The 21,657-nt window shown below is 50.6% G+C and overlaps 8 protein-coding genes across 8 annotated transcripts; 4 read left to right on the top strand and 4 right to left on the bottom strand.

Moving 5' to 3' along the window:
* The first annotated feature begins 244 nt into the window (after positions 1-244).
* On the top strand, positions 245-565 carry ASPGLDRAFT_43420 (uncharacterized protein). Its single transcript, XM_022545806.1, has one exon. The coding sequence runs from the start codon at positions 264-266 to the stop codon at positions 423-425; it is 162 nt and encodes a 53-aa protein (XP_022403636.1). The 5' UTR covers positions 245-263; the 3' UTR covers positions 426-565.
* Positions 494-4,654, top strand: ASPGLDRAFT_23021 (putative RNA helicase/RNAse III; the record flags this gene model as incomplete). Its single annotated transcript, XM_022543239.1, has 4 exons — positions 494-788; positions 845-992; positions 1,044-2,075; positions 2,134-4,654. 4 exons carry the CDS (start codon positions 494-496, stop codon positions 4,652-4,654), a joined length of 3,996 nt encoding a protein of 1,331 aa, XP_022403635.1.
* Positions 4,655-4,965: 311 nt separating this feature from the next.
* Positions 4,966-7,541, bottom strand: ASPGLDRAFT_120047 (putative C6 transcription factor (Leu3); the record flags this gene model as incomplete). The annotated part of the gene is made up of 6 exons (XM_022540110.1): positions 4,966-5,270; positions 5,453-5,977; positions 6,024-6,292; positions 6,339-6,776; positions 6,826-7,268; positions 7,347-7,541. The coding sequence occupies 6 exons, from the start codon at positions 7,539-7,541 to the stop codon at positions 4,966-4,968; spliced, it is 2,175 nt and encodes a 724-aa protein (XP_022403634.1).
* A 414-nt stretch (positions 7,542-7,955) lies between these two features.
* Positions 7,956-10,847, top strand: ASPGLDRAFT_1109864 (uncharacterized protein). The gene is made up of 4 exons (XM_022539581.1): positions 7,956-7,983; positions 8,034-8,452; positions 8,509-10,599; positions 10,689-10,847. Exons 2-4 carry the CDS (start codon positions 8,439-8,441, stop codon positions 10,711-10,713), a joined length of 2,130 nt encoding a protein of 709 aa, XP_022403633.1. The 5' UTR covers positions 7,956-7,983; positions 8,034-8,438; the 3' UTR covers positions 10,714-10,847.
* Positions 10,848-10,981: 134 nt separating this feature from the next.
* ASPGLDRAFT_32692 (F-box domain protein) lies at positions 10,982-14,115 on the bottom strand (the record flags this gene model as incomplete). Its single annotated transcript, XM_022544212.1, has 2 exons — positions 10,982-13,760; positions 13,901-14,115. The coding sequence occupies 2 exons, from the start codon at positions 14,113-14,115 to the stop codon at positions 10,982-10,984; spliced, it is 2,994 nt and encodes a 997-aa protein (XP_022403632.1).
* A 528-nt stretch (positions 14,116-14,643) lies between these two features.
* On the top strand, positions 14,644-17,281 carry ASPGLDRAFT_55468 (putative C6 transcription factor; the record flags this gene model as incomplete). Its single annotated transcript, XM_022548137.1, has 5 exons — positions 14,644-15,694; positions 15,747-16,184; positions 16,238-16,619; positions 16,672-16,807; positions 16,860-17,281. The coding sequence occupies exons 1-5, from the start codon at positions 14,973-14,975 to the stop codon at positions 17,279-17,281; spliced, it is 2,100 nt and encodes a 699-aa protein (XP_022403631.1). The 5' UTR covers positions 14,644-14,972.
* A 141-nt stretch (positions 17,282-17,422) lies between these two features.
* Positions 17,423-18,856, bottom strand: ASPGLDRAFT_32690 (threonine aldolase family protein; the record flags this gene model as incomplete). Its single annotated transcript, XM_022544211.1, has 4 exons — positions 17,423-17,788; positions 17,846-18,183; positions 18,257-18,587; positions 18,665-18,856. The coding sequence occupies 4 exons, from the start codon at positions 18,854-18,856 to the stop codon at positions 17,423-17,425; spliced, it is 1,227 nt and encodes a 408-aa protein (XP_022403630.1).
* Positions 18,857-19,363: 507 nt separating this feature from the next.
* Positions 19,364-21,610, bottom strand: ASPGLDRAFT_165233 (protein translocase subunit TIM50). The gene is made up of 3 exons (XM_022542604.1): positions 21,110-21,610; positions 20,316-21,041; positions 19,364-20,263 (listed from the first exon to the last, which is right to left on the bottom strand). The coding sequence occupies exons 1-3, from the start codon at positions 21,371-21,373 to the stop codon at positions 19,661-19,663; spliced, it is 1,593 nt and encodes a 530-aa protein (XP_022403629.1). The 5' UTR covers positions 21,374-21,610; the 3' UTR covers positions 19,364-19,660.
* Between the last annotated feature and the right edge of the window lie 47 nt (positions 21,611-21,657).

Here is a 21,657-nt window from a genome sequence, read left to right as displayed (position 1 = left end):
CGGTGTTTCCATGGCGGAGAATAGGTCTAAATGGTTATTTTCAACATACTAGAGGGGTCAATGTCTTAAAACCTCCAGCTGATAATAAAATAAGAAAAGAATGGAGAGCTTCCAGACTGATCGTCACCTCCGCAGGAATGTAGTTGTTGATTATCAGATACGACAACAAAGGCAGAAAATTATGGAGGCGGGGCAATGTTTATGCATAAACAATCCAGGTCAACCTCCTCACCAAAACGGTATTCTGATCGAGAGAAACGAAAATGGATAGATATGTAGCTCGAGGCTACCAGCTAGAAATGCTGGAGCAGAGCTTGAAGGAGAATATAATCCTGGTGGTATGTCGCATTCACAACCAGCCATACTGCAGATTCACCCCGCTAACCAAGCAGATGGACACTGGGAGCGGGAAAACACACGTGTAAGCCAAAATCCAACACTATGTCTCTAGAAAGAAAAAATCTCAGAAATGACCATATAAAATAGGGCAAGTATGCGAATAACAGCCGAACTGGCGCGGTGCAGTTCGGAAAAGATAGTCTGGTTCCTGGCGCCCACCGTAGCGCTCGCCGCTCAGCAGAAAGAAGCTATCGCTTTACACATCCCAGCTATCAATATAAGACTGTTGATCGGGGATGATGGCGTGGATCGCTGGAGTGAGCAGAGGATTTGGGATGCTGCGCTTTGCGATATGAGTGTCGTTGTTTCGACGCACGCCGTTTTGGCGGATGCGTTGGCGCATGGGTTTGTTAGGATGGAAAAATTGGCACTTATTGTTTTTGATGAGGGTAAGTATTTTTCTATGAGTATAATGTAGTGGCTTATACTGATTTTTGGTGTCTAGCTCATCACTGTGTCAAGAATCATCCGGGTAACCGCATTATGAGAGATTTTTACCATCCCATGAAGAAGAGCAGAGGACTGCAGGCCGTGCCGCACATTCTGGGACTGACAGCGAGTCCAATCATGAAATCCAAAGTCGCTGATATCCGGTGCGTCTTGATCTTTCTCTAGTTTTCTTTACAAAAAAACTCATGTATCAGAAAAATCGAGGAAAATCTCGACGCAGTGAGCCGGACTCCGCAACTACAACGACAAGAGCTCATGAAATACGTCCATCGGCCAAACCTATCTCTACTACTATACCCTGCCGTATATGCTGATGCAATCCCTCCTGAAGACATACCCTCTCTTCAAGTCTTATTCCAACTCCTTCCTGACCGAAACGAAGGCCCTTGCTCAGATTTCACCAGTGCCTTGATTAGCCTGATAGGCGCAAAAGCGCAAGGCCAGATGACCAGGTTTTTCATCAAAGCCATGAGAATCTATTACACACTGGGTGCCTGGGCTGTAGACTTTTTCATCATAGAGACGACGCGCAGGATCGTGGGTCAGGTGGAATCAAACATCAACAGCTTATGGGTGGACCAAGCGAAGGTAGGCCTAGCTGAGAGGCTAGAGCCCCTTTTGCACACTAGTCGAATCCCGCTTTCTGCTCCTGGTGCTGTCTCCGGGAAAGCTGAGCGTCTTTTATTTTTTTTGCAACAAGAGCATCATGGGAACTTCTTTGGGATTGTCTTTGTCAAAGAACGAGCTGCTTCATATGTACTGGCAGAGCTTGTTGCACAGAATCCAGCGACTCGAGATGTATTTCGTTGCGCATCATGCATGGGGTCTACGAACAGAAGCAAGAAACATGATATCTTCAATGTGCTGGATCCGGACGCAGTAGGCGAGACGCTACTGCAGTTTCGAGAGGGCGGGAAGAATCTGATTGTGGCCACTGATGTTCTCGAGGAAGGAATCGATCTGACAGCTTGTCATTTGGTTGTGTGTTTTGACCATCCAAGTAACCTCAAATCATTCATTCAACGACGAGGTCGTGCTCGACAGCAACAATCAACGTTTGCGATTATGGTTGCAGATGATGACACGTCAGATGCGGTTACACGGTGGCAGGAACTCGAGGAAGAAATGATCCGGTTGTACCAAGACGAAAAGCGAACGCTCCAAGAGCTCGAACAGTTGGAGAATTCACCAGACGATGTTGGATTCCAACTGAGGTTGCGGACGGGGTGCGCCCTTCTATTCTTAACAGTGTGATTTGGGCTTGTTAGCTAACATTCCTTGCAGTGCATTGCTAACAGCAGATACTGCGGTCTCACATCTCTATCATTTCTGCACCACACTCCAGTCCAAGGAGCTTGTCGACTTGCGCCCTAGATTCAAAATCGAGAAAGAACCCCAAACCGGCCGGTTCAGAGCTACAGTAATCCTTCCAAGTAGTCTCGACCCAACACTCCGTGTTGCGCAAGGTCTTCTGTGGTGGCTCACAGAGCGCGCAGCCAAAAAAGATGCAGCCTTCCAAGCATACACCGCAATGCATCGAGCGAAATTAGTGAACGACAACTTCCTTCCGCTAACCCAGAATCAATTCCTGGCACAAAACGCCGAGGGTGATGAGGAGATGCCCGATAGACCAAAGTTTGCTAATTTTAGCTCTTACGACCCCTGGGAAGAGATGTCGGGGTCTCGCTTAGGCACGGACGTACATAGGAGTCGCATTTTGATAAAACAGAACGGGATATCTCGTCCTGATCTTGGAGTAGCCATGATAACACCGGTTGAGATACCTGACGTGGAACCATTGACGTTATACTGGGACAGTCAGACTACTTTCGAGATCTCCTTGAAGAAATCAGAGGCCGTCAGTGTATCGCCATTGGACCTGAAGCTCATGCGAGAGACCACGCATATTTTACTAAGCTCTGCGCGGACAAAAATGCCCGAGGGCGATGACAAAAAGAACTATACTGTTCTGATAACCCCAGACGTTCCGGCTGAAACAGCCAGTCTCGCAAAATGGTTGGGTGCCAACAGAGGGACATATAACTGCCTAATGTGGTATAACGAGAACTCCCCTGCTGCTCCGCCTGGAATCATCAGAAGCCACATGGTATACAACAGACCGCACCAGTTTGTCCGCTGGATACCCCCCGAGAATGGCTCGGAACTACTGGTGCAAGTGCGGCCTTTCAAGAGGAACTGGGACTTGTTACATCAAAAGTCGTCATTATCAGCAGTACCGAACCCCAATGGCAAGAAACCAGAAGTCAAGGACACGCAGATTCAAGCCCGGGCTTGCACTTCTGATCGTCTGCCCTGGGAAATGGGCCGGATCAGCGTCCTTCTGCCTCAGCTGATGCACGAGCTGCAGCGGAATCTGGTAGCAGCACGTCTCCGCGAGACGTTACTTCGGGATATTCCCGGGTTGACTATCCGAACTGTCGCAGAAGCCATCACCTGTCCTTCAGTGCAGTGGACGAATAACTATCAACGACTTGAATTCCTCGGTGATGCCGTCCTCAAATACGCCGTGTGCATCCAGCTCTTCCACGACAACCCGCTCTGGCCCGAGGGCTATCTAACCCAGCGGAAGAGTCATGTTGTCTCCAACAAATCCCTCACAGACGCTGCCATGCGCGCAGGCCTAGAGAAATATCTCTTCGCCAAAGCCCTCATGGCCCGCAAATGGACAGTCCCAACCCTAACAACAGCAAAATCCCTCCCCGCAACCCCCGAAAAAGAACTATCCAGCAAAATGGCCGCAGACGCCCTGGAAGCCCTAATCGGCGCAGCATACGTTGACGGCGGCATGACCCTCGCCTGGTCAATGATCCACCTATTCCTCCCCAACATCGTCCAAAACACACCACCGTCCATCGGCTCCTCACCAGACCACAATTTAAGCCCTATCCCCATCGCACCACCACATCTCGACGATAACATCGACCAACTAGTCGGGTACCACTTCACAGACCGTTCCTTGATCTGGGAAGCCCTTACCCACCCCTCGTGGCAACGAGACCTCTCCACGGGATCCTACCAACGTCTCGAATTCCTGGGTGACGCTCTCCTAGACCTCATCATAAACCGCCACATCTTCGCACACACCCCCACCATGCCAGAAAGCACAATGACACACGTCAAAGCCGCGCTCGTGAACGCACACACCCTCGCCTTTCTCTGCATGGAACATAACCTCGAAACAGGCGTCCGTTCGATCCAGCAGTCCCCGCAAAGCGGGACCTTCGATACAATAACCACAAAGAATACGCTTGAACTGTGGAAATTCATGCGCTTCGATAACCCCGACTTCCTAACCACCCAGCGCGCGTTCCTCCAGCGCCATGCGAACCTCCGCGATACGATCAAGCACCAGTTAGAATGCGGGGATACATTTCCCTGGGGATTACTTATCCAACTGCGCGCCGAAAAATGTTACTCGGATATAATCGAGAGCATCATCGGCGCGATCTTCATCGACACACACGGGGACATCGACGAATGCGAGAAATTCCTACACCGTATGGGGATGACGAAGCATCTCGACCGCGTGCTTGTGGATAATGTCATCGTTGAACATCCGCGCACGAGACTGTATACCATGGTTGGGTCGAGGAAGGTTGAGTATAATGATGTGCGGGGGAAGGGGGATGTTAAGGATGTTGGGTTTGGGGTTCGTGTTACACTTGATGGTGAAGAGTTGGTGACTGTGCTGGGGTGTTTTTCGAAGGATGAGGCTGTTGCTAGAGGGGCTGAGATGGCGGTTGAGAGGTTGAGGGATATTCTTTCTATGTCGAGTGAGGGATAGACTATGTTGGTGTTTTGTTTGACATAGGGATGTTAGGCTAGAGAAGATGGTCTTCGCTCTGTGCTGGATGAAGGTTTATACACATCAGGCAAACACTCGCATTATGTACTATGTAATGTAAATAGCTAGCTAGAAAACGCATTGCACATGGTATTCGCTGGATGAATCAAAAACACGCAAAGCAAATAAACACCAAGGACTCCTTTTGCCCTCGTCAACGTAATCTGAAACCCTATATGGTATAGTACATCACAGCATGAAAGAGCATGAAATACGATTATAGATGAAAAAGTAGAAGAGGGAGGAAAAGCTTAGGCAATGCCCTGTGCCTCCATCCCTGAAACCGTCGAGTACGGATACGGCAAATCAACCAAGCCATCAAGTAACCAGTTTAGCGGGTCGAACACCTCGTAGTTCGGTTCCATGAACCCGCTCGGTAGGCTGTGTGATTCTCCTTGCACCCCGAGATTTGCTTGAGCGAGTATAGGCGCGGGTGCTAGGCTGGGATCCCCGCCACTGACCACTGGTGTTGAGGATGCGGGACGGCCTGCGGCGGCGGAGGAGTTGGCTGAGGAGTCTGCGTTGGAGTCGGGGTTTGTGGGGTTTTTGAGGTATGCTATAGAACGTTAGTTACCCCCTTTTTTTTTTTTTTTTTTTTTTTTTTTTTACGTGTCAATAAAAAAAATAGAAAAAAACAACAACAACAACGCATACTTGCACATATTAATAGTATCTCGCGACACGCTGGCTGGAATTCGATTTTTTTCATTTTTACTTCATTAAGGTAGATAAGCATACCTTCGATGTTCCGACCCTTGGTCCTTGCATCCTCTCGCCATCTCCATACAGAGTCATAAAGCAAGGACATACTCATGCGACACCGGACCTTCAACGTCAGAGTGTCGTCGACCTCCCTATTATTAGCCGCCGGGGCACTTCCCAATCTCCACATCTGCGCCAGAACCTCTGCCAGCCGTTCTGGGAGGTCGTTGCTGGACACGGACACGCCACGGATGGCCCAGATAGTTCGGTTGAAGAGGTTCCTGGTGTAATCCATATCGATGTGAGTGGAAAAGAAGCTCTTTCCCAGCTTCTGCAGCGTGCATCCTCCTGCCACCATCATCTGGTAGATATAGTAAGGTGTGTAAGATAGAACAGGTCCGACTTCTGTTTCAAGGTTCATGGCTGCTTCGAGGAATGATGTTGTCGCGGCATAGAGAGTTAAGAGACGCTCACGGTAATCCTTCGTAGTAGTCGGATCATCGAAGAAGGCTGATAGGTGAAGGTGGAGGTTCGAAGCGCGCAGGTAGAGATCGGTGATACCTTCAAGATTAGCATAACTCTTTTGCTGAGAAATAAGGTAACGTACAGTCATTTCGTACTTTGAGTTTTTGCTCAAGCTCGTCGAAATCTCGCGAGAGGAACGATATCAAGGTTGATCGCTCCTGGTCACTGCACAGTCCAACTGGGTCCCGCTGATTGGTGTAAAGAGATTTTGTGACCTTGTTGCAGAACCTCTCGATCTCAAGTCTTGGCCTGATACCTTCAGGAAGCTTGAAGTTCGGGTCCGTCAACTCGCTCCACGACAGTGTCCAGTCGTAAAGAGTAAATGGTGGTTGTCCATAACCAGTTGCAACCCTAAACTAGTCAGTGATTGTCCAAAGGAAGAAAGAGAAGAACATACCGTTGAGCCACAATATTGCAGATCGCCCATGTCCTCACTTTATCCCTGAGCTCCTCCTCAATCAGCTCCACTGTGAACTTGCTAAAGTCCTGAGTGTGCGAAGGCCGGTGAAGACCAAGTTGCATGGCGACTTGCATCATCATACCACACAGCATGAACGTCGGGTCTGTGGAGGTACTGCTGGTTGGAAAAGGCCATGTGCAAAGCAGACAAAGAGCCTGGACGACATGGTAGCTCTGTGGGATATCTGCTAATGTGCTCCATACGAGTCGCGACACTGGACCGGCCAGAGAATTAAGGAGATGAGAGTCCCCTTGGTACCGTCGTGCACCAACGCTAATTATAGTCCAGAAAAGCAGCGGCGAGGTGTTATAGTAGTCTTCTGGCGATCGCTCTCGGTCGAGGAACGGGAGGAATGGATGGTAGAATAGGAAAAACCTAGCAGTATTAGTATCGCTCGTGTGCAGGATGAAGGACATATTCTTACAAGTTGAATAACTCTGCCATCGTCTCTGGTATGATAATGACATCTTCAAGTCGCTTGAGTTGATGATTGCCATTCCGCATGTAGTTGGAACCATCAAAGCCCGAACGTAAGTCCAACAAGGACGCCACAGCCTCTTGAGAGCCCATGTACTGGTCAGACGATATGGCGGAAGGTGTCTGGTAAGCCCCAGCCGGACTGACATGGCTTGATTCTTGCTTTGGTGTAGGATGCGCCGATTGAAGAGGTTGCTGCTGCTGCTGGGCGACATTATTCGCTTGCGAATTCGCAACCTTCTTCCTCAATTCAACGATCTCGCGTTCCATCTCTGCATTTCGGCTTCGCTTTCCAACGCGCTTGAAGTTTGATTCGATTTTGCAATCGAGTTTTAGACGTCGACATCGCGAACAATCGCTCCATGGGTCTTGAGACACATCGCATCGAAGCTGCAACAACAAAAAGTTAGCGACTAATTATTGCAGCAAGAAAGCCAAGCCAAGCAAAGCGCATAGAGCGGGGCGTACCTTTTGCTGGCGACATTCGTTGCATGCGCGTTTAACAGGCTGTCTTTTCTTCTCGTCACGGAGCTCACTGTCCTCGATATCATCCACATCTACACTCCCCGGAGAGCTGTCTAGCCCCGCCATGGTGACATTACGCTTTCTAGCTTGCCCCAGGCCGTCGGGGCCGACAGCAGCAGAATGACCGACACCTCCCATTATGGGGCTGGGCGCAGCATTATTGGGATTCCCTACCCTTGGTCCGAGTATTGCCCCTGCTCCTGGCAATCCCCCGCCTCCGATTCCGCTTGACGATCCTCCGATAGACGCCAGACTGGGTTGCGTTGGTGTGTTTTGGCGATGCAGGGCGATAATCGATAAAGCTCGGTTGGAGTCAGAAGGGAAAAAAAAAAAAAAAAAAAAAGGCCGAAGGCGGAGACCTCGACTTAGGCCACAGGATAGGGTAAGTGACTATTAATTTAATATAGAAGAGCTAATCAGAGTAGCTGCCAATAAACCCTGCAGGAGACAGACTTTGGCACGCGATAGAAGCGCTTTTCGTGAAGCTTTTCTCCAAAGACCCCTCGAAACCGGCCGCAGATTCGATGAGGGGAAGTCCGATCTCGCAGTCACGTGAATGTACACACGTGATATGGGTCAGGTGACTGAAGACAACAACCATGTATATTGGACTAACTAACCAGGCACAAGTACATGCATGAATATTCCATTTCGCATATTATTTGTCGAAAAGCAAGATGCTGCACCATTCTAAACCTAGAATGCGCAATATGGGCTGTGTTGTTGCCCGACTCCGCCATGCATCGCCCGTATATGATACAATCTGCCTTAACGAGGCTTGTTGATTCTTACCTGTCTGCCAGCCAACTACCACTATTTCACTTGCCAGGATTCTATCATCCTTGCCTAAATAGTCTATGATGCCATGGGAGGTCATCCCCAGGCGCCTTGTCGATCAGACGCTTCACTACAAAAGCAGCCGCCCCAGCCTTGTTGAGCAGATTGCTTCGTTCTCACATTAAAGTCGACATACTAGCATATACATGAACTGAAGCGATATTGACACCATGAGCTCACCTGTACTAGATACAGAAAATGGCAAGGGTCATGCCTCAGCAGATTCACCTCCGGCCTACGACGAAATATCAGTCCCAAAATACGTGACGATACCCTTGTTGAATCTGAACAAAGACGCTGGATCCCCTCGCAGCTCCACTGTCACCCCCGATCAGTGTGCCGCCCATCTAAAGCTCTTAGCAGCCTTCGCAGACCTGCGCGATAGCATTTCCACAGAAGATGGTCTCTTCGGCCTACATGACGCTCAAGCAGAAGAGTACCGGGATGGGCGCAATCACATGCTTGCTAAAATACGAGAAAAGCGATGGGCTGTGTATGTCAGCCGAGCGGCTGAGCGGTATTTGGTTTGGTGGAGGGAGTGCATTTCGAGTTCTGAGGGGCGGCCCACGCTCAAGACACTACAGAATATTCACTATGGGAGCATTACAGGATGTTTGTCGAGGATTTCTTGGAGCCATCAATATATGCCGCCTCTCGACGTCTTGATGGTATGGCATGCCCACATGCTTAATCCGCGATCCTTTCTCGAAGACTGCATCCGTTACGGCAAAATGAACTTCTGGGAAACTGGCTTCCCCTGGGCTGTTATTAACAGATGTTTGAACGATAAGACCTTGGAATACAATGCAGGGGAAACCGCAAAAAGCAAATTCGAACAGGCAACCAAACTATCCTGGGATAACCTCCAAGACCCGCTTCGAAAAGACATCAAATGCCCCAATTGCGGAGCCCTAGTGCACGTCCGGTGGACAGCAGGACGCATACCCCACCAATCCGTCATCCCATTCGAACAGTTCCACGGCTTCGCGGATAAGGGCTTCAACACGACCTGCTCCAAGTGCCGTTACGTTATCACACATGACAAAATCAAGGTCGCCAGATTCCGACGCGACATCCAGAGACTGCTAGACCGAGACTCGCCAATGCCAGGAACCCTCTACAACCTGAACGGCATCCCAGAAGCAGCAGGAACCGCTATAGTTGGCTTAGGGTCATTCTTCCCCAACTGGCTCCTACGGGCCGTGGGAAAGGACATACTCATGGTCACGCACCCGCTGATCAGCCGCTGCGAGAACATGGCCGACATACGCGACGAACTAGAATCCAAGCTCAAAAACATAGACGACCTCTTCAAAAAGGACGGCAGACCCCCTCGACGCCGCATCAACCTAGAAGAAAAAGTCGCCTTCCGCCGAATGATGTCCCGCTACTGGGAAAACACATCCGCCTTCTCCCTAGACCTCGTCGGCGCTGTTATCCGCCAAGGAACCTTCGTCCAGAAAATGGACAACATCGACTGGCTGCACTCACCAACAGCCATGGAAACAATGACCCGCCTAATCAACAAATACAAAATCTTCTTCCACATCATGGTCTCGAACCCGAAGCGCATGGCCGTCCCAACCCTAGATGTCGATCTAGCCTGGCACACGCACCAACTCTCCCCCTCCCGCTACTTCCAATACTCTGTCATCAACTCAAACTTATCCTCAGTAACACACAAACACGTCTTCATCGACCACGACGACAAAGTCGGCGAAGACAAACTCTCCGACGGCTTCGAATGGACAAGCAAAATGTACAAAAAGTTCACAAACGGGGAACTCTACAGCGAATGCACATGCTGGTACTGCGAGGCAATCAGAGCCCCAGACCTCCGCAGCGGAATCTTCGTCTCCTCCGCTACAGCACGAGCCCGCGAAACCGCCGCAGCCCTACACGATCGAGAAGATATCTCCCCAGACCCAGAGAAAAACCCACACATCTCCACGCACAACGCCGTGAAACCAACAACGCTAACAAGCCACTACTTCATCAAAAGAGGTCTGAAAGCAATGCAACTCCAAACCAACTACGAGCGAGCCCGTCGCCGCGCCGAGAAACGTGAACGCAGAAACTCCAAGGATGTCAAGAATGATACTGCCAACGGCAAGGACAAGGAGAAGGAAAGGAATAGTTCCAATGACGGTGGTCCTGCTACTACTGCGTTTCCGATTGTTTGGGGTGTGCCGGTCTACATACCGTACTATGCGCCGTATATGTGTGATCCTGGTGTTAATTCTGATGCGTATGTGGGGAATCCGGCTTGTATGAACTTGGCGCCTGGGGGGCATGGGAATTGTGCGGCGGGGACGTGTGGTGGTGGTGTGGCTGCTGGGAGTTGTGGTGGTTCTGGAGGGTGTGCAGGTGGTGATGTTGGAGGTAGCTGTGGTGGTGGTGGTGGATGTGGAGGCGGAGGATGCGGAGGAGGATGTGGTGGAGGTGGAGGGGGTTGTTGAGTTGGGTTTCATAGCTACCCTGTTTCATGCGCTAGATTATGCTAGATCTGTTAATTGTTAATTGAGCAAGCCGATTGGCTTTCGAAGGATGTAATAATGAATTTCAAGTTGAACCGAATGAAGCTCGAATGCGCACTGGGTATTCAAATCTGATAAACATGCAACCTCCAATTGATACAAAGAAATACTAATGCCGAGATCCAAATGCCAACAAATGCAAAAATATCAACACATCCACTAAACTGTACAAGCTGGCCCAAGCCAGTCCTTCTTCGTACACAGTTACATAACCACACACCTCCGATTCTTCTTATTCGTCTCATGAATCGTCCTCTCATTCCACTCCTCAATCCTCCTCCGCCAACTCTCATTAACTGCAGCCGTCGAAGGCGACCGATTAGAAAGCGTAGGATCAGTCGACGCCCTCCGATTCATAACAGGTGTTGGTCGAGGCGGTAACACTTCCCGAAGGTCTTGAGACTGGGAACGACCGTTTGGTGGGACCCTCTGGTACCATGTTCGTCGTGCCGTGGGTGATGCTGGGCTTTCCTCTGCTGCGCTGGGGAATCTTCGTCCTGGGCCGCCGAGGTTTGGTGATGAAAAGGAGAATGGATATTGGTTTTGATTTTGGTTTTGATTTTGGTTTTGGTTTATTGTTGTGGGGGATTCTTCTTCTTGGATGTATGGGATTGGTTCCATTAGGTTGCTGGCCACGGCTTGGCTGACCACGTGCTCCGTTTGGTTGCTGCGGGTTGATCGTCGGCGGGATCGACTTGATGCTGGGGTTTCTGACGGTGTTGGAGGGACCAAAGGAGTTGGAGGAGTCTGAGGAGCCGGTGGAGCTTGAGAAGCTTGAGGAGCTGCAGGGGCCGAATTAATATACTGGGGAGACTGAACTATGGTGAACTCTTCTGCGGCAGGGAGTTGGTGTAATTCTGGAATCGGTGGTATTGGTGGCACTGGCTCATCACGACCCTGGTTAAATTGCCCCAATGCGCCCTCTCGTATTCTCTGGAGCACCCGTCTTTGTCCATTGTCATCTTCGTCTGTTTGCGGATCCCTGGCACCCATTCTCATCATCCGAGCAGTGATGGTGTTCAATCTGTGGAGGGCAGGCCGGTTTCGCGAAGCATTGTCCTGTGACGTACTCTGAGCCCTACGAAGCTCGGGCGGTACCGGGAGGAGGGTTCTGCGTAGGTCTTCGGGCAACGGTGCATCAGGTTCACGAGAATAAGGAGGCGGTGGTGGGACCCAATTATCCGCATCACTTTCATGTGGAACTTGAGGGATGTATCGCTGAGTCTGAGGTTGTCGTGGGTTACTGTATCGTCGCGGATTGACCGCGGCCGCGGTAGCAGCACGTTGCAGAGTGTCACCTGTTCTCGACTGGGCGTCTCCAAACAAGGTAGCATTGAGCCTCGGAGTATTCGAATTGGACTGATATGAACTGTTCCTACGGTGACGGTATGGTGCCTTTTGACTGGCACTCGAAGCCGAGGGTGGATGAGTTTCTCGAGCAGGGTTCCGTAACCGTCGTGGTGCGGCAGTATTGTTGCGGCGTAGTTGCGTCCTCCGTCGCTCGAGCTCGACCTCGGTGTCCATGCTTGAATTCGGTTCAGTGAGCATCTTGGGCTCCGCCTCTCCGAGTTCAATGCTAACTTCGACAGTCTCCCCATTTCTCGAAGACCTGTCGAAATCCAAGAGAAGCACTCTGCCCCCGTCAACTGGGACGTCTTCTTCGCCAATTGATGGAGGACTTACACCCCCAGGAGCCACGGTGACCAATCTTAGGCCCTTGGACGCTGGATGAGCAGAGGAGTGCGAATAGCCTACCCAGCAAGCAGCCGTGATTCCAGGGATATCACTCATTTTATGGCCACTGATTGCACCACTTTGTTGCAGGAAACCTCGTGATGAACGAGCTGACGAGGCAACATCAAGATGGTTAGGTATCCCATGAACCCAAAGGCCACTGTCCTCATATCCCAACGCAACCAGCTCGCCTCTGCCATCGACCGCAGGGGACATTGCGGGAGACGCTTTCTGGTAAATGTTTGGTGAAAAGGGACTCGGGAAATATACGGTGCCCGAATTGGCATTACTGATTCTGACAGCCCTGAAGGCCCCTCTTTGTTCGTCGTAGCCTAGAACCCAGTCATCTTCTCCCTCTTCGTGGAACGGAAGCGAGCAAGCTCTCGTGTAGCCTTGCAAGCTGGCGGGAAAGAGGACTTGTGTGGTCCACATTCGGACTTGCGCATCACCGGGAGATACGTCATCTTCTGTTCCCGTATAGAACGGAACGGTAACACTAACTATGGAGCTAGTTTGACCCCGAACAGAAGATCCAAGTAGCATGAATCCGTCTGAGGAGAATGAAATCGAATCAACGCTATTGCAGCGAACGGCCCGTCGATCAGTTGCAAGTACACCTTCACCAACAGCTTGCATTTCGATCTTATCATCATAGGCGATGGCAAGAACGCCGCCAGTCGGGGAGAGCGCTAAAGCACGTGGTGTATCGTTTAACGCGAGACATTGGATAAGTTTACTGTCGTCATCCGAAAGGGAATAGATGTTGATCTGATGCCTCGAGGATACGACAGCAAGAAGCAACCCGTCATCCAGAATGGTAGCATCCAAAGGGCGTCTTGAAGTTTTGAGCTCATGCTTGACGACGGGTAATTTTGCCGTTACATCGAGAACGACAATCCTTGAAGAGCTGAGGCAAAGGATCATCTGTCCGCTGGCCGAGAAACTGAAACGAAAAGCCTCCCCTTTCGGAAACGCTGTAGAGGAGCTCATAGATGTAGATATAAGTTTGACCAGTGTCTGACGAGGCCTCAAAAATATATCGAATGCATTGCGCCTAATCTCTGCAAAGAGCCTGCGCTTGAGCGAATCCAGACTTTCCGAATATGGCACGCTATCCCGTGTCGCGGAATATGATGGACAACGTGCCAAGTGGTGAGCGTATAACGGAGCTGCATCGGAAATGCGCCTCCATTTTCGATTCAACAAGGCCAGAGACGCAAATGCGCTTGGATCAACCGTATAGAGAATGCTGCGGAGTATGTTAAACTCGATCCATCCTGAAGCAACCACGATGAACAATGTTATAACGTCATGAATTGAATGGACATGATAACGGTGCTATGGCACTTTTTGCAGCACAAGAAAATATAAATAGAAAAAGGTACATACCGTTCGATGACATTGCGGGGTAGACGACTGAACGGCGATGAGCTCTGCTTGGTGCTCTTCAAGCTAAGCGAGTCCGTATTTGCTGTGGCGCCTTCCATCTGCTGTTGTTGCTGTTGTTGCTGGTGCTGCTGGTGCTGCTGGTGCTGCGCGTCGCCATTCCGGAATTCCTTAGCCCCAGGCCGCTCAATGACAGGTGACTGGGCATTGTGCTCCATGGTTCACCTGGCGAGTCGGCCTACATTTGTAGGAACAAGCGCGTATTCCGTGTTTAATTGCAGCCTTTCGACATTTTCCAGCGAACCACCGCAGGAGTATCGCACAGATCAAGACAGATTCAAAGAGCAGAAAATGAAAATTAAATTGAGAAATTAAATTAAAAAAAAATATAAAAAAATATAAAGCGCTGACAGGAAAAGGTGTGGGAGGCGGGTTCTTCAGCGTTGGTGGCTGTGTCTCTGTCCTTTTTGCGCTGGTTCCGAATGCAACGACGATCCGCCGCAGCGCGCAGTAGTCGAAACAGCGAGTAATATGGAGTCAGCTACTGATTGGTAGGGCACGATGCGACAATTTGCTCTTTAGAGACTCTTTAAGAGAGAACAACAGAAGGAACAATTACATACAGAGAGACCATACAGAGATATGATGAGTGTGGCACGTGGTTGGCCGATGCCGTGCTGACTCAGCCCGGGGTCTTTTCCCCCACACTTTTCCCGAAGCAGCAGAAACGACGATAAAAACCTAAAGAAATTGACAAGAAAAAAAAGAGGACCTTGCTTATTGCTTTAATTCCACAGGCACAAAAAGAAAAGAAACAAACAACTATGGCGAGCGCAGTGTGACGGCTCTCCCCGATGTATGCCTCGCGGTCCGCCTTGTCTTGACAGCGCCTGCATCTCGCCCACTGATTCATTTCCCTCGGCTGTTTCAGAGATCGGCCACAGCCATTGTACCAGCGGTGATTGGTCTAAGGAATGCATCTTGCAGTTGATTGATTGGGATCGATTATTCGCCTTATCGGTGTTTTGCGACAAAGTTATACATTTCTTGCTTTTGCTTTACGGCGTGGCGCGACATGATGCCGCCCTCGACCTCGACCACGCTTTCGGCCAACTCGGCCCCCAAGCTCCCTTCCCCGGGTTTTAACAATGCCGGCGCGCGTCCGTACAGGTCGCATAAAGTCAGAGCCTGCGATTTATGTCGCAAGCGCAAGTCCCGATGCACGGTCGATATTCCGGGACAATCCTGTCTTTTATGCAGGGTCCAGGGAGCGGACTGTCACTACCAGGAAGAGTCTGGTAGTGAGACTCCGATGCCCACTGCTACAGATCCTATTGCGACTAGAGAATGGCCCCCAGACCAGAGTCTGGACGGTATGCCGCCGCCCCCAAAGCGCAAGCGCGCATCGGATGACATCTCCCTTCCTAATCCGGATCGGCCAAGGGAAGATACATCCAGTCATTTCCGTCGCGCTACGTCGGTTGGGGATGGAGGAAGTCAGTTCCGGCGCTTGGGGGTGGATGATCCTCAAAATGAATCGGTTTTCATTGTTGGACCGGTTGTCGCAGATGATGCGCAGGTCATTGAGAAACATATGCCTCCGGAACGCACCAGCAAGTCCGTGGAACCGAAAAGTCATCCGTACAACGTTTATTCAAGTGATCCGAGAAAACCTATTCTTTATACGACTGTTTCAAGAAGAAGACAGGGAATGCGAGTTGGCATTCCCCCGGGGGAGAACCAGAAAGAGATCCTTGAACAAATTCTCGGGCCGTTCAAGGATGACCTGGTCAAACTGTATGTCTTTGTTCTCAATTTGCTTGATTACTCCAACTAATGTTTCATCCAGATTCCTAGATAGGTTTAATGTGGCCTTTCCTATATTCGATGGAGAAAGCTTCTGGGCAGCATACACGTCAGATTGCCCGGGTGAACCGCCAGCATCTCTATTATGCCAGGTCTACTCGATGTCATTGGTCTACTGGAAGCACACACAAAAACTTTACTCTCACCCTAAACCGGATGTTCGATACGCCGTTAACATGACAGTAGCTGCTCTCCATGAGGAATTTTCTGCTCCTGGCCTGTCGACCGTCAGTGCTGCTCTCGTTGACCTCACTGGACGGCCGATCTTCTCGATGACAGGAAATGCCATCAGTTGCGGCCGCACTGTCTCTCTAGCTCATTGTCTGGGCCTGAACCGTGATCCTACAAATTGGCGACTGTCTCAGACCGAAAAGAACAACCGCATCCGTCTATGGTGGGGTGTTGTAATACACGATCGCTGGTAAGTGTCAAGAAAACATGCTCTACTATACCTGTGCATTGACCATCATGTAGGGGAAGCTTTGGCCATGGGGTTCCCCCGCAAATCGCAAAGAACCAATACGACGTTCCGCTTCCTACCATCGATGTCCTTCTTCCACAAGGTTCACGCACTACAGAACGCTTGCGAGCGGCACACTGCCACATCGGACTGTGTCGATTGACAGAGATCCTAGGCGAATTGCTACCCCTTGTATATGGCTTACAACACAGACAACCACGGGAGACTTCGAAAAAAGTCAGGCAAATCCGAACTGATCTGGATGGATGGGAAGATTCCCTTCCTGACTTGCTGAAATCACCCACGAGTACTGGCGAGGAACGGATAGCGGGAACAAGCAGTTTGCAGCTAGCTTTCCTTTCCGTCAAAATGCTCGTCAGTCGGGTGGAGTTGAATGTATGTCCAAAGGTCCCCTAAGAGCGGTATATACTTACGAAAGACGGTGCAGGAGGTCAACAACACTGACGCGGATAACCCCGAGGCGCGGCGCTATTTCCAGACAGAATGCCGGAAATCAGCTGAAGATATTGTACGATTCATTTCTTCGTTGCAGAGGGAGAGCTTTAAAGAATTCTGGCTACCCTGTAAGTCACTTTCTTCCCTCCCTAGAGATATTGGCGGTCTGACACCCTATAGACAGCGCATTCCACCTAACCTCAACGGCAACCCTCCTCGTCCGCTGCGCCCTCGAAACAACCGACGCAGAAGTTGCCCGCTCCTGCCTCGCCAACGTCGAAACCTTCCGTACAATCCTCCGCCGTGTTCGCGAAGAAGAAGACTGGGACGTAGCAGACATGTGCCTTGACCACTGCGAGCGCATCCTAAACCGACTCCCTGAGGCCTGGAGCAACGTCGATCCAACGGCCAACGGCAGTGGACCCAATGATACCAGGCTTGTAAATCCGGCTGCGATCTCGCTGCCAGAGACGCAGACGAATAATGATATTGTGGATGATATGATGTCGATTTCGGGGACGTTTGGGACGATGGATGGGTTTCCGTTTGATATGACGGGGATCTGGGATGTTTCTGTTTTTCAGGATGTTAATTTGCCATGACTGGTTTTGGTTTATGGTTACGGTGGGACATATTCCAACAAACATATACCCGGGTTGTTTGATTCCCAATCTATATATTAAAACTCAACAGTAAAAAGAAGAAAACAAGTTCTACCCAACCTCATCCTACAATTAAGAAAATTAAGTATATCCCCCACTAACCGCATAATCCTCTAGTGTCTTCCCCGCCTTCTTATCCGTATACAACTCCCTCAGCGCCTCGACAGCCCTACCCGCCGCATCCTCCGAGATCTGATGATGGAACACCAACCGCGCACTCGGAAAGAATATCAACCCATGCTTCTTCCCGTAGTTGACAAACGCGGCAGCTGGGATGTCTTCGACTTCCAGATCCAGCACGATCATGTTCGTTTGCACGGGGAGGCTGATTGTGTAGCCGATTTCGCGGAGCGAGTCTGCTGTTTTCTTGGTGAGGGCGTGGACGTGCGGGAGGAGAGGAAGGGTGTATTCCATGGCTGCTTTGGCGGCGGCAGCCATCATGCCGGGCTATTACATATCAGTTTCTGCTCTCGCTAAGCATGGGCATTGAAGGTAAGTGCTTACCTGCCTTGTCCCACCACCAAACATCTTCCTCAGAAATTTCGCCCGCTCAATAAACGCCTTACTCCCCACGATAACACTCCCCATCGGCGCACCAAGACCCTTCGACATACAAATGCTCACGGTGTCGAAATGCGAGCAGTACTCTTTGATATCGACGCCTTCGGCTGTTACGCCGTCGAGCAGCCGCGCGCCGTCGAGGTGCATGGCGATTGGCTTGACGCCTTCGGAAACGGGGAAATTGCGGACGAACTGGGAGATTTGCTTTGCGTGTTCGAGGGGGAGGATTGTGCCGCTCAATGTGTTTTCGAGGGAGACGACGCGGGTTGGTGGGAAGTGGACTGCTCATGTTAGAAACCATTCCTCATCTTCCAATAGCAAACTGCAAAACAAAGCAAAAGGGACGAAACTTACTATTCCCATCCGCAATAATATTCTTCTTAACATCATCCACGGTCAAATGAACCCCATTTTTCGGAACCACCTGTGTCGACGTCGCCTGCGACAGGACCGGCAACGCGCCCGACTCCCAATTATGCACATGCGCCCTGGAATCCAACAGCACAGAATGCGGTGGCTGGGTCAGATGCGTGCGCAGACAGATCTGGTTGCCCATTGTGCCGGAGAGGACCCAGAGGCCGGCTTCTTTGCCGGTGAGGGCAGCGATGCGGTCTTGGAGGGCGTTGACAGAGGGGTCGCCGGCTTCGTTGTACATGTCGTCTTGGAAGGTTGCGTCTATGATTGCCTTTTTTTTTTTTTTTTTTTTTCCGAATTATTATTGTTGTTCGCTATAGTGGTTGTAGGGTTGGGGTGGTTAGGTACCTGCATGACTTCCTCTGTTGGGACGGTTACTACGTCGGATCGGAAGTCATTTGCGACTTGTCGGTGCGCTTCTTGTAGTTTCTTGGTTGGTGTGTATTTGCATGATGGGCCGTTTTCCTGACACAGAGATGTCTTGGTGATATTGGGGTTGGCGTTCGCATTGCTGACACTGTCTTCGAAGATGGGAGCCATGGTGATAGCAAGTATGAATGAATCTTTGATGATGGTTTTACAAAAGACCAAACGAACAACTCATCCTTCTTATATCTTGATCTCAACTCCCATATGCACGACAAGAACCCCTTGAGTTTGTCCAAGAATATCTGAATACAAGATCAATTGCGGTCAGAAGGATAACTGTGAAACACCGATCTCGAAATAAAAAAGAACCGGTATACAAGTACATGCATATCTGAATACCTCTGTCCCTTGTAACTTGCAGGGCGTACATACCCTTAAAGGTGCATTGCTGCTGTTCCACACTCCAAGCGACGCGAGTTTTGAGATCGCCGATGCAAGCCGCGACGCTGTGCAGATGCTGAATGCTCACCGAATGGTCAGTAGTCCCTTTTGTACATTGTCTGTGGCGGAATTTAAGGCCTGTGGGTTGTGCTGCGGATTATTGCCAAGGATTGTATGCGATATGCGCATTTGTGGTGATCTGGAATTCTGGGCCAGGGCGAGAAAACAGGGTTAGTTGCAGATATCATATGCAGAACGCGTTCTAAAAGAATTCTCCAAGTAAGGCAGTAGAGAGGTGACATCACAGATTAATATTGCCCAATTTATACATGCAAAAACAAAAGAAATACAATCCCAGTACTTTTGACGCGCAGAGCCATGAAAACCCCTAACAGGAAACCCACAGAACAACAATCCCTCAGGTACAAGTACATGAACGAATAGAAAAAAGAACAAAAAAGAGGTTCAGCTCTGATGCGCCATACCCTTCCATATCTTCGTAATGCCATCCATCAACCATCATCATCAAGGCCATTACTGCTTTTTCTCCTCCTCACCGCCACCAGCACCAAACATGCTGGTGAAAGACCCCTTCATGCTCTTCATCTGCTCCTCTCGGAACTTTTCTTCCTCTGCTGCCATCTCAGCCAGCCACTTCTCACCGTTCTCGCGAATCTCCCGGTCGATCATCTCGTAGTTCTTCTGGCCCCGCTCGCGGATCTGGTCCCAGAGCATCTTACCCTGCGCCAGTCCCTCGGATGGGGTCTGCTCGCCATCCAGAGTGCGGTTGGACTTAAGTCCCAGGGCCGTGGCCAAGCTACCCACACTCACACGAGGCTTATTCTTCTGCTCCTCGGCCACTTCCTTCTGGAAGCGTTCGCGCATGGCCTTTTCACGCTTGGCAAACTCGATGGGAATGTCGGTACCCTCGAACGACTTCAGGACTTGGCGCACATCGTCGATGCCCATACCAGCGATGTACTCAAGGAAAGGAATCAAAGCAACGAGCTTCTTGTCCTTAGAGTCACCCTGCCACTTGTTGAGTATAATGGCGTTTTCAGGCTGCAAACGGGCGTGCTCTTCCTTGGTGTCGATCATGATCACCTTAGACAGGTCACGGTTCAAATACGAAAGGTCCTGGTAGGGTTGTTAACATTGAGTTTGATCTACGGCATGCATTAAACCTTACCTTGATGTACTCTCCGTCCTTGTACCGGGTGGCCTCCCGGAACAAGGGCCAGCGAATGATACGGTAAGGATCCAGTTTCCGGAGCACCTGATCTGCCATCATGCTGGGCACACTGGTGAAAAGCACAAGCTCGTAGTACTGGTTCAGGTAGCGGAGGAAGTAGTCAATTCCAGGCCGCTTGGCAACCCGCCATCCATGCTCCCGACTCCACTCACTGTGCACCATCAGGTCTTCCAAACTGATCACCAGGGTGTACGGCTGACGCATGTTAGGATCCTCATCCGGCAACAGCTTAGGGAACGGAGGATCCTTGTAGTAGCTGGTGATGTCGTTCATACGGGCCTTGATGCGGTTGTACAAGAGGCCCACGCCCCAGCCAGACGGCTGCTCCGGGTGAGCCCTCTCCTCCTCCTCGGTCTCCCAATTGCGTCCCAAGTATGCAGTACCACCAATGGCTCCAAGCGCGAATAGAGCCCACATCAGGCTCGCCATGCGGGCCCTGCGACGGTCCGTGGACGAGACGTAGCCGTCCTTGGGGATGTCGCCTCGGCCACCGTCGTCGTACTCATCCTCTGCATGAGTGGGATCTTCGGTCAAGTTCAATGGTGTTTGTCCTTTAGTGCGGCCTTCCAGCTCTGCCGCCAAGGTCGAAGGGATACCCTGTGTGAGGTCGGGAAGCGGCTTTCGAGGTGCGCTCTTCTCGGTAGTGGTGGGGTCGGATTCGGGCTGCATAAGATCAATCTAATTAGACACAGTCCATCACGCTCAGCAGCGGCTGAACATTCTTTACTTACAGCTGATGACGTGCTGTTAGCAGTGTTCTGCTGCGGGTCGGCCTTGGTGTTGAATTCCACTTGTTCCGTCGAGTACTGCTCCTGCGATGCATTTTCTGATTGCTCCGGCTTGGGGGGCTTGACCGAATCCGGGACCTTGTATGGTGTCTTGGGCTTATTGTTCTTTGCGTACCATCGCGAGTGAGGGACCGACAGGGCTGAAACACGAGTGGTAGAAGCAAGGATGTTGGGCCTCGTCAGAGGCAGCATAGCACGGCTAAGCATGATGACGGAGGGGCATAAATCGGACAAGTAAAGGCGTTCAAGTACTCATGTCTTGCACTCAGTAAAGAGGGCACAAAGAGAAACCGTCCAAATAACCGTAGACAATTGACAGCGTTGAATTGCGAGTGCCTCTTTGGTCCTCTTGCCTATGCGGTTCACACTCCGAAGAAAGTTCGCTTCGGGACAGATGCTGTCACGGGAGTCAAGACACACCCACTGCGCAACTCGTCCCGCCGCCGCCTATAAATTTGAGAACCTCCGAACCAAATTCTTTTCTCCTTTTC

This window comes from Aspergillus glaucus (assembly GCF_001890805.1).
Source record: "Aspergillus glaucus CBS 516.65 unplaced genomic scaffold ASPGLscaffold_4, whole genome shotgun sequence".
In the NCBI taxonomy this organism is placed as follows: domain Eukaryota; kingdom Fungi; phylum Ascomycota; class Eurotiomycetes; order Eurotiales; family Aspergillaceae; genus Aspergillus; species Aspergillus glaucus.
This window is presented reverse-complemented; position numbering and strand designations above follow the sequence as displayed.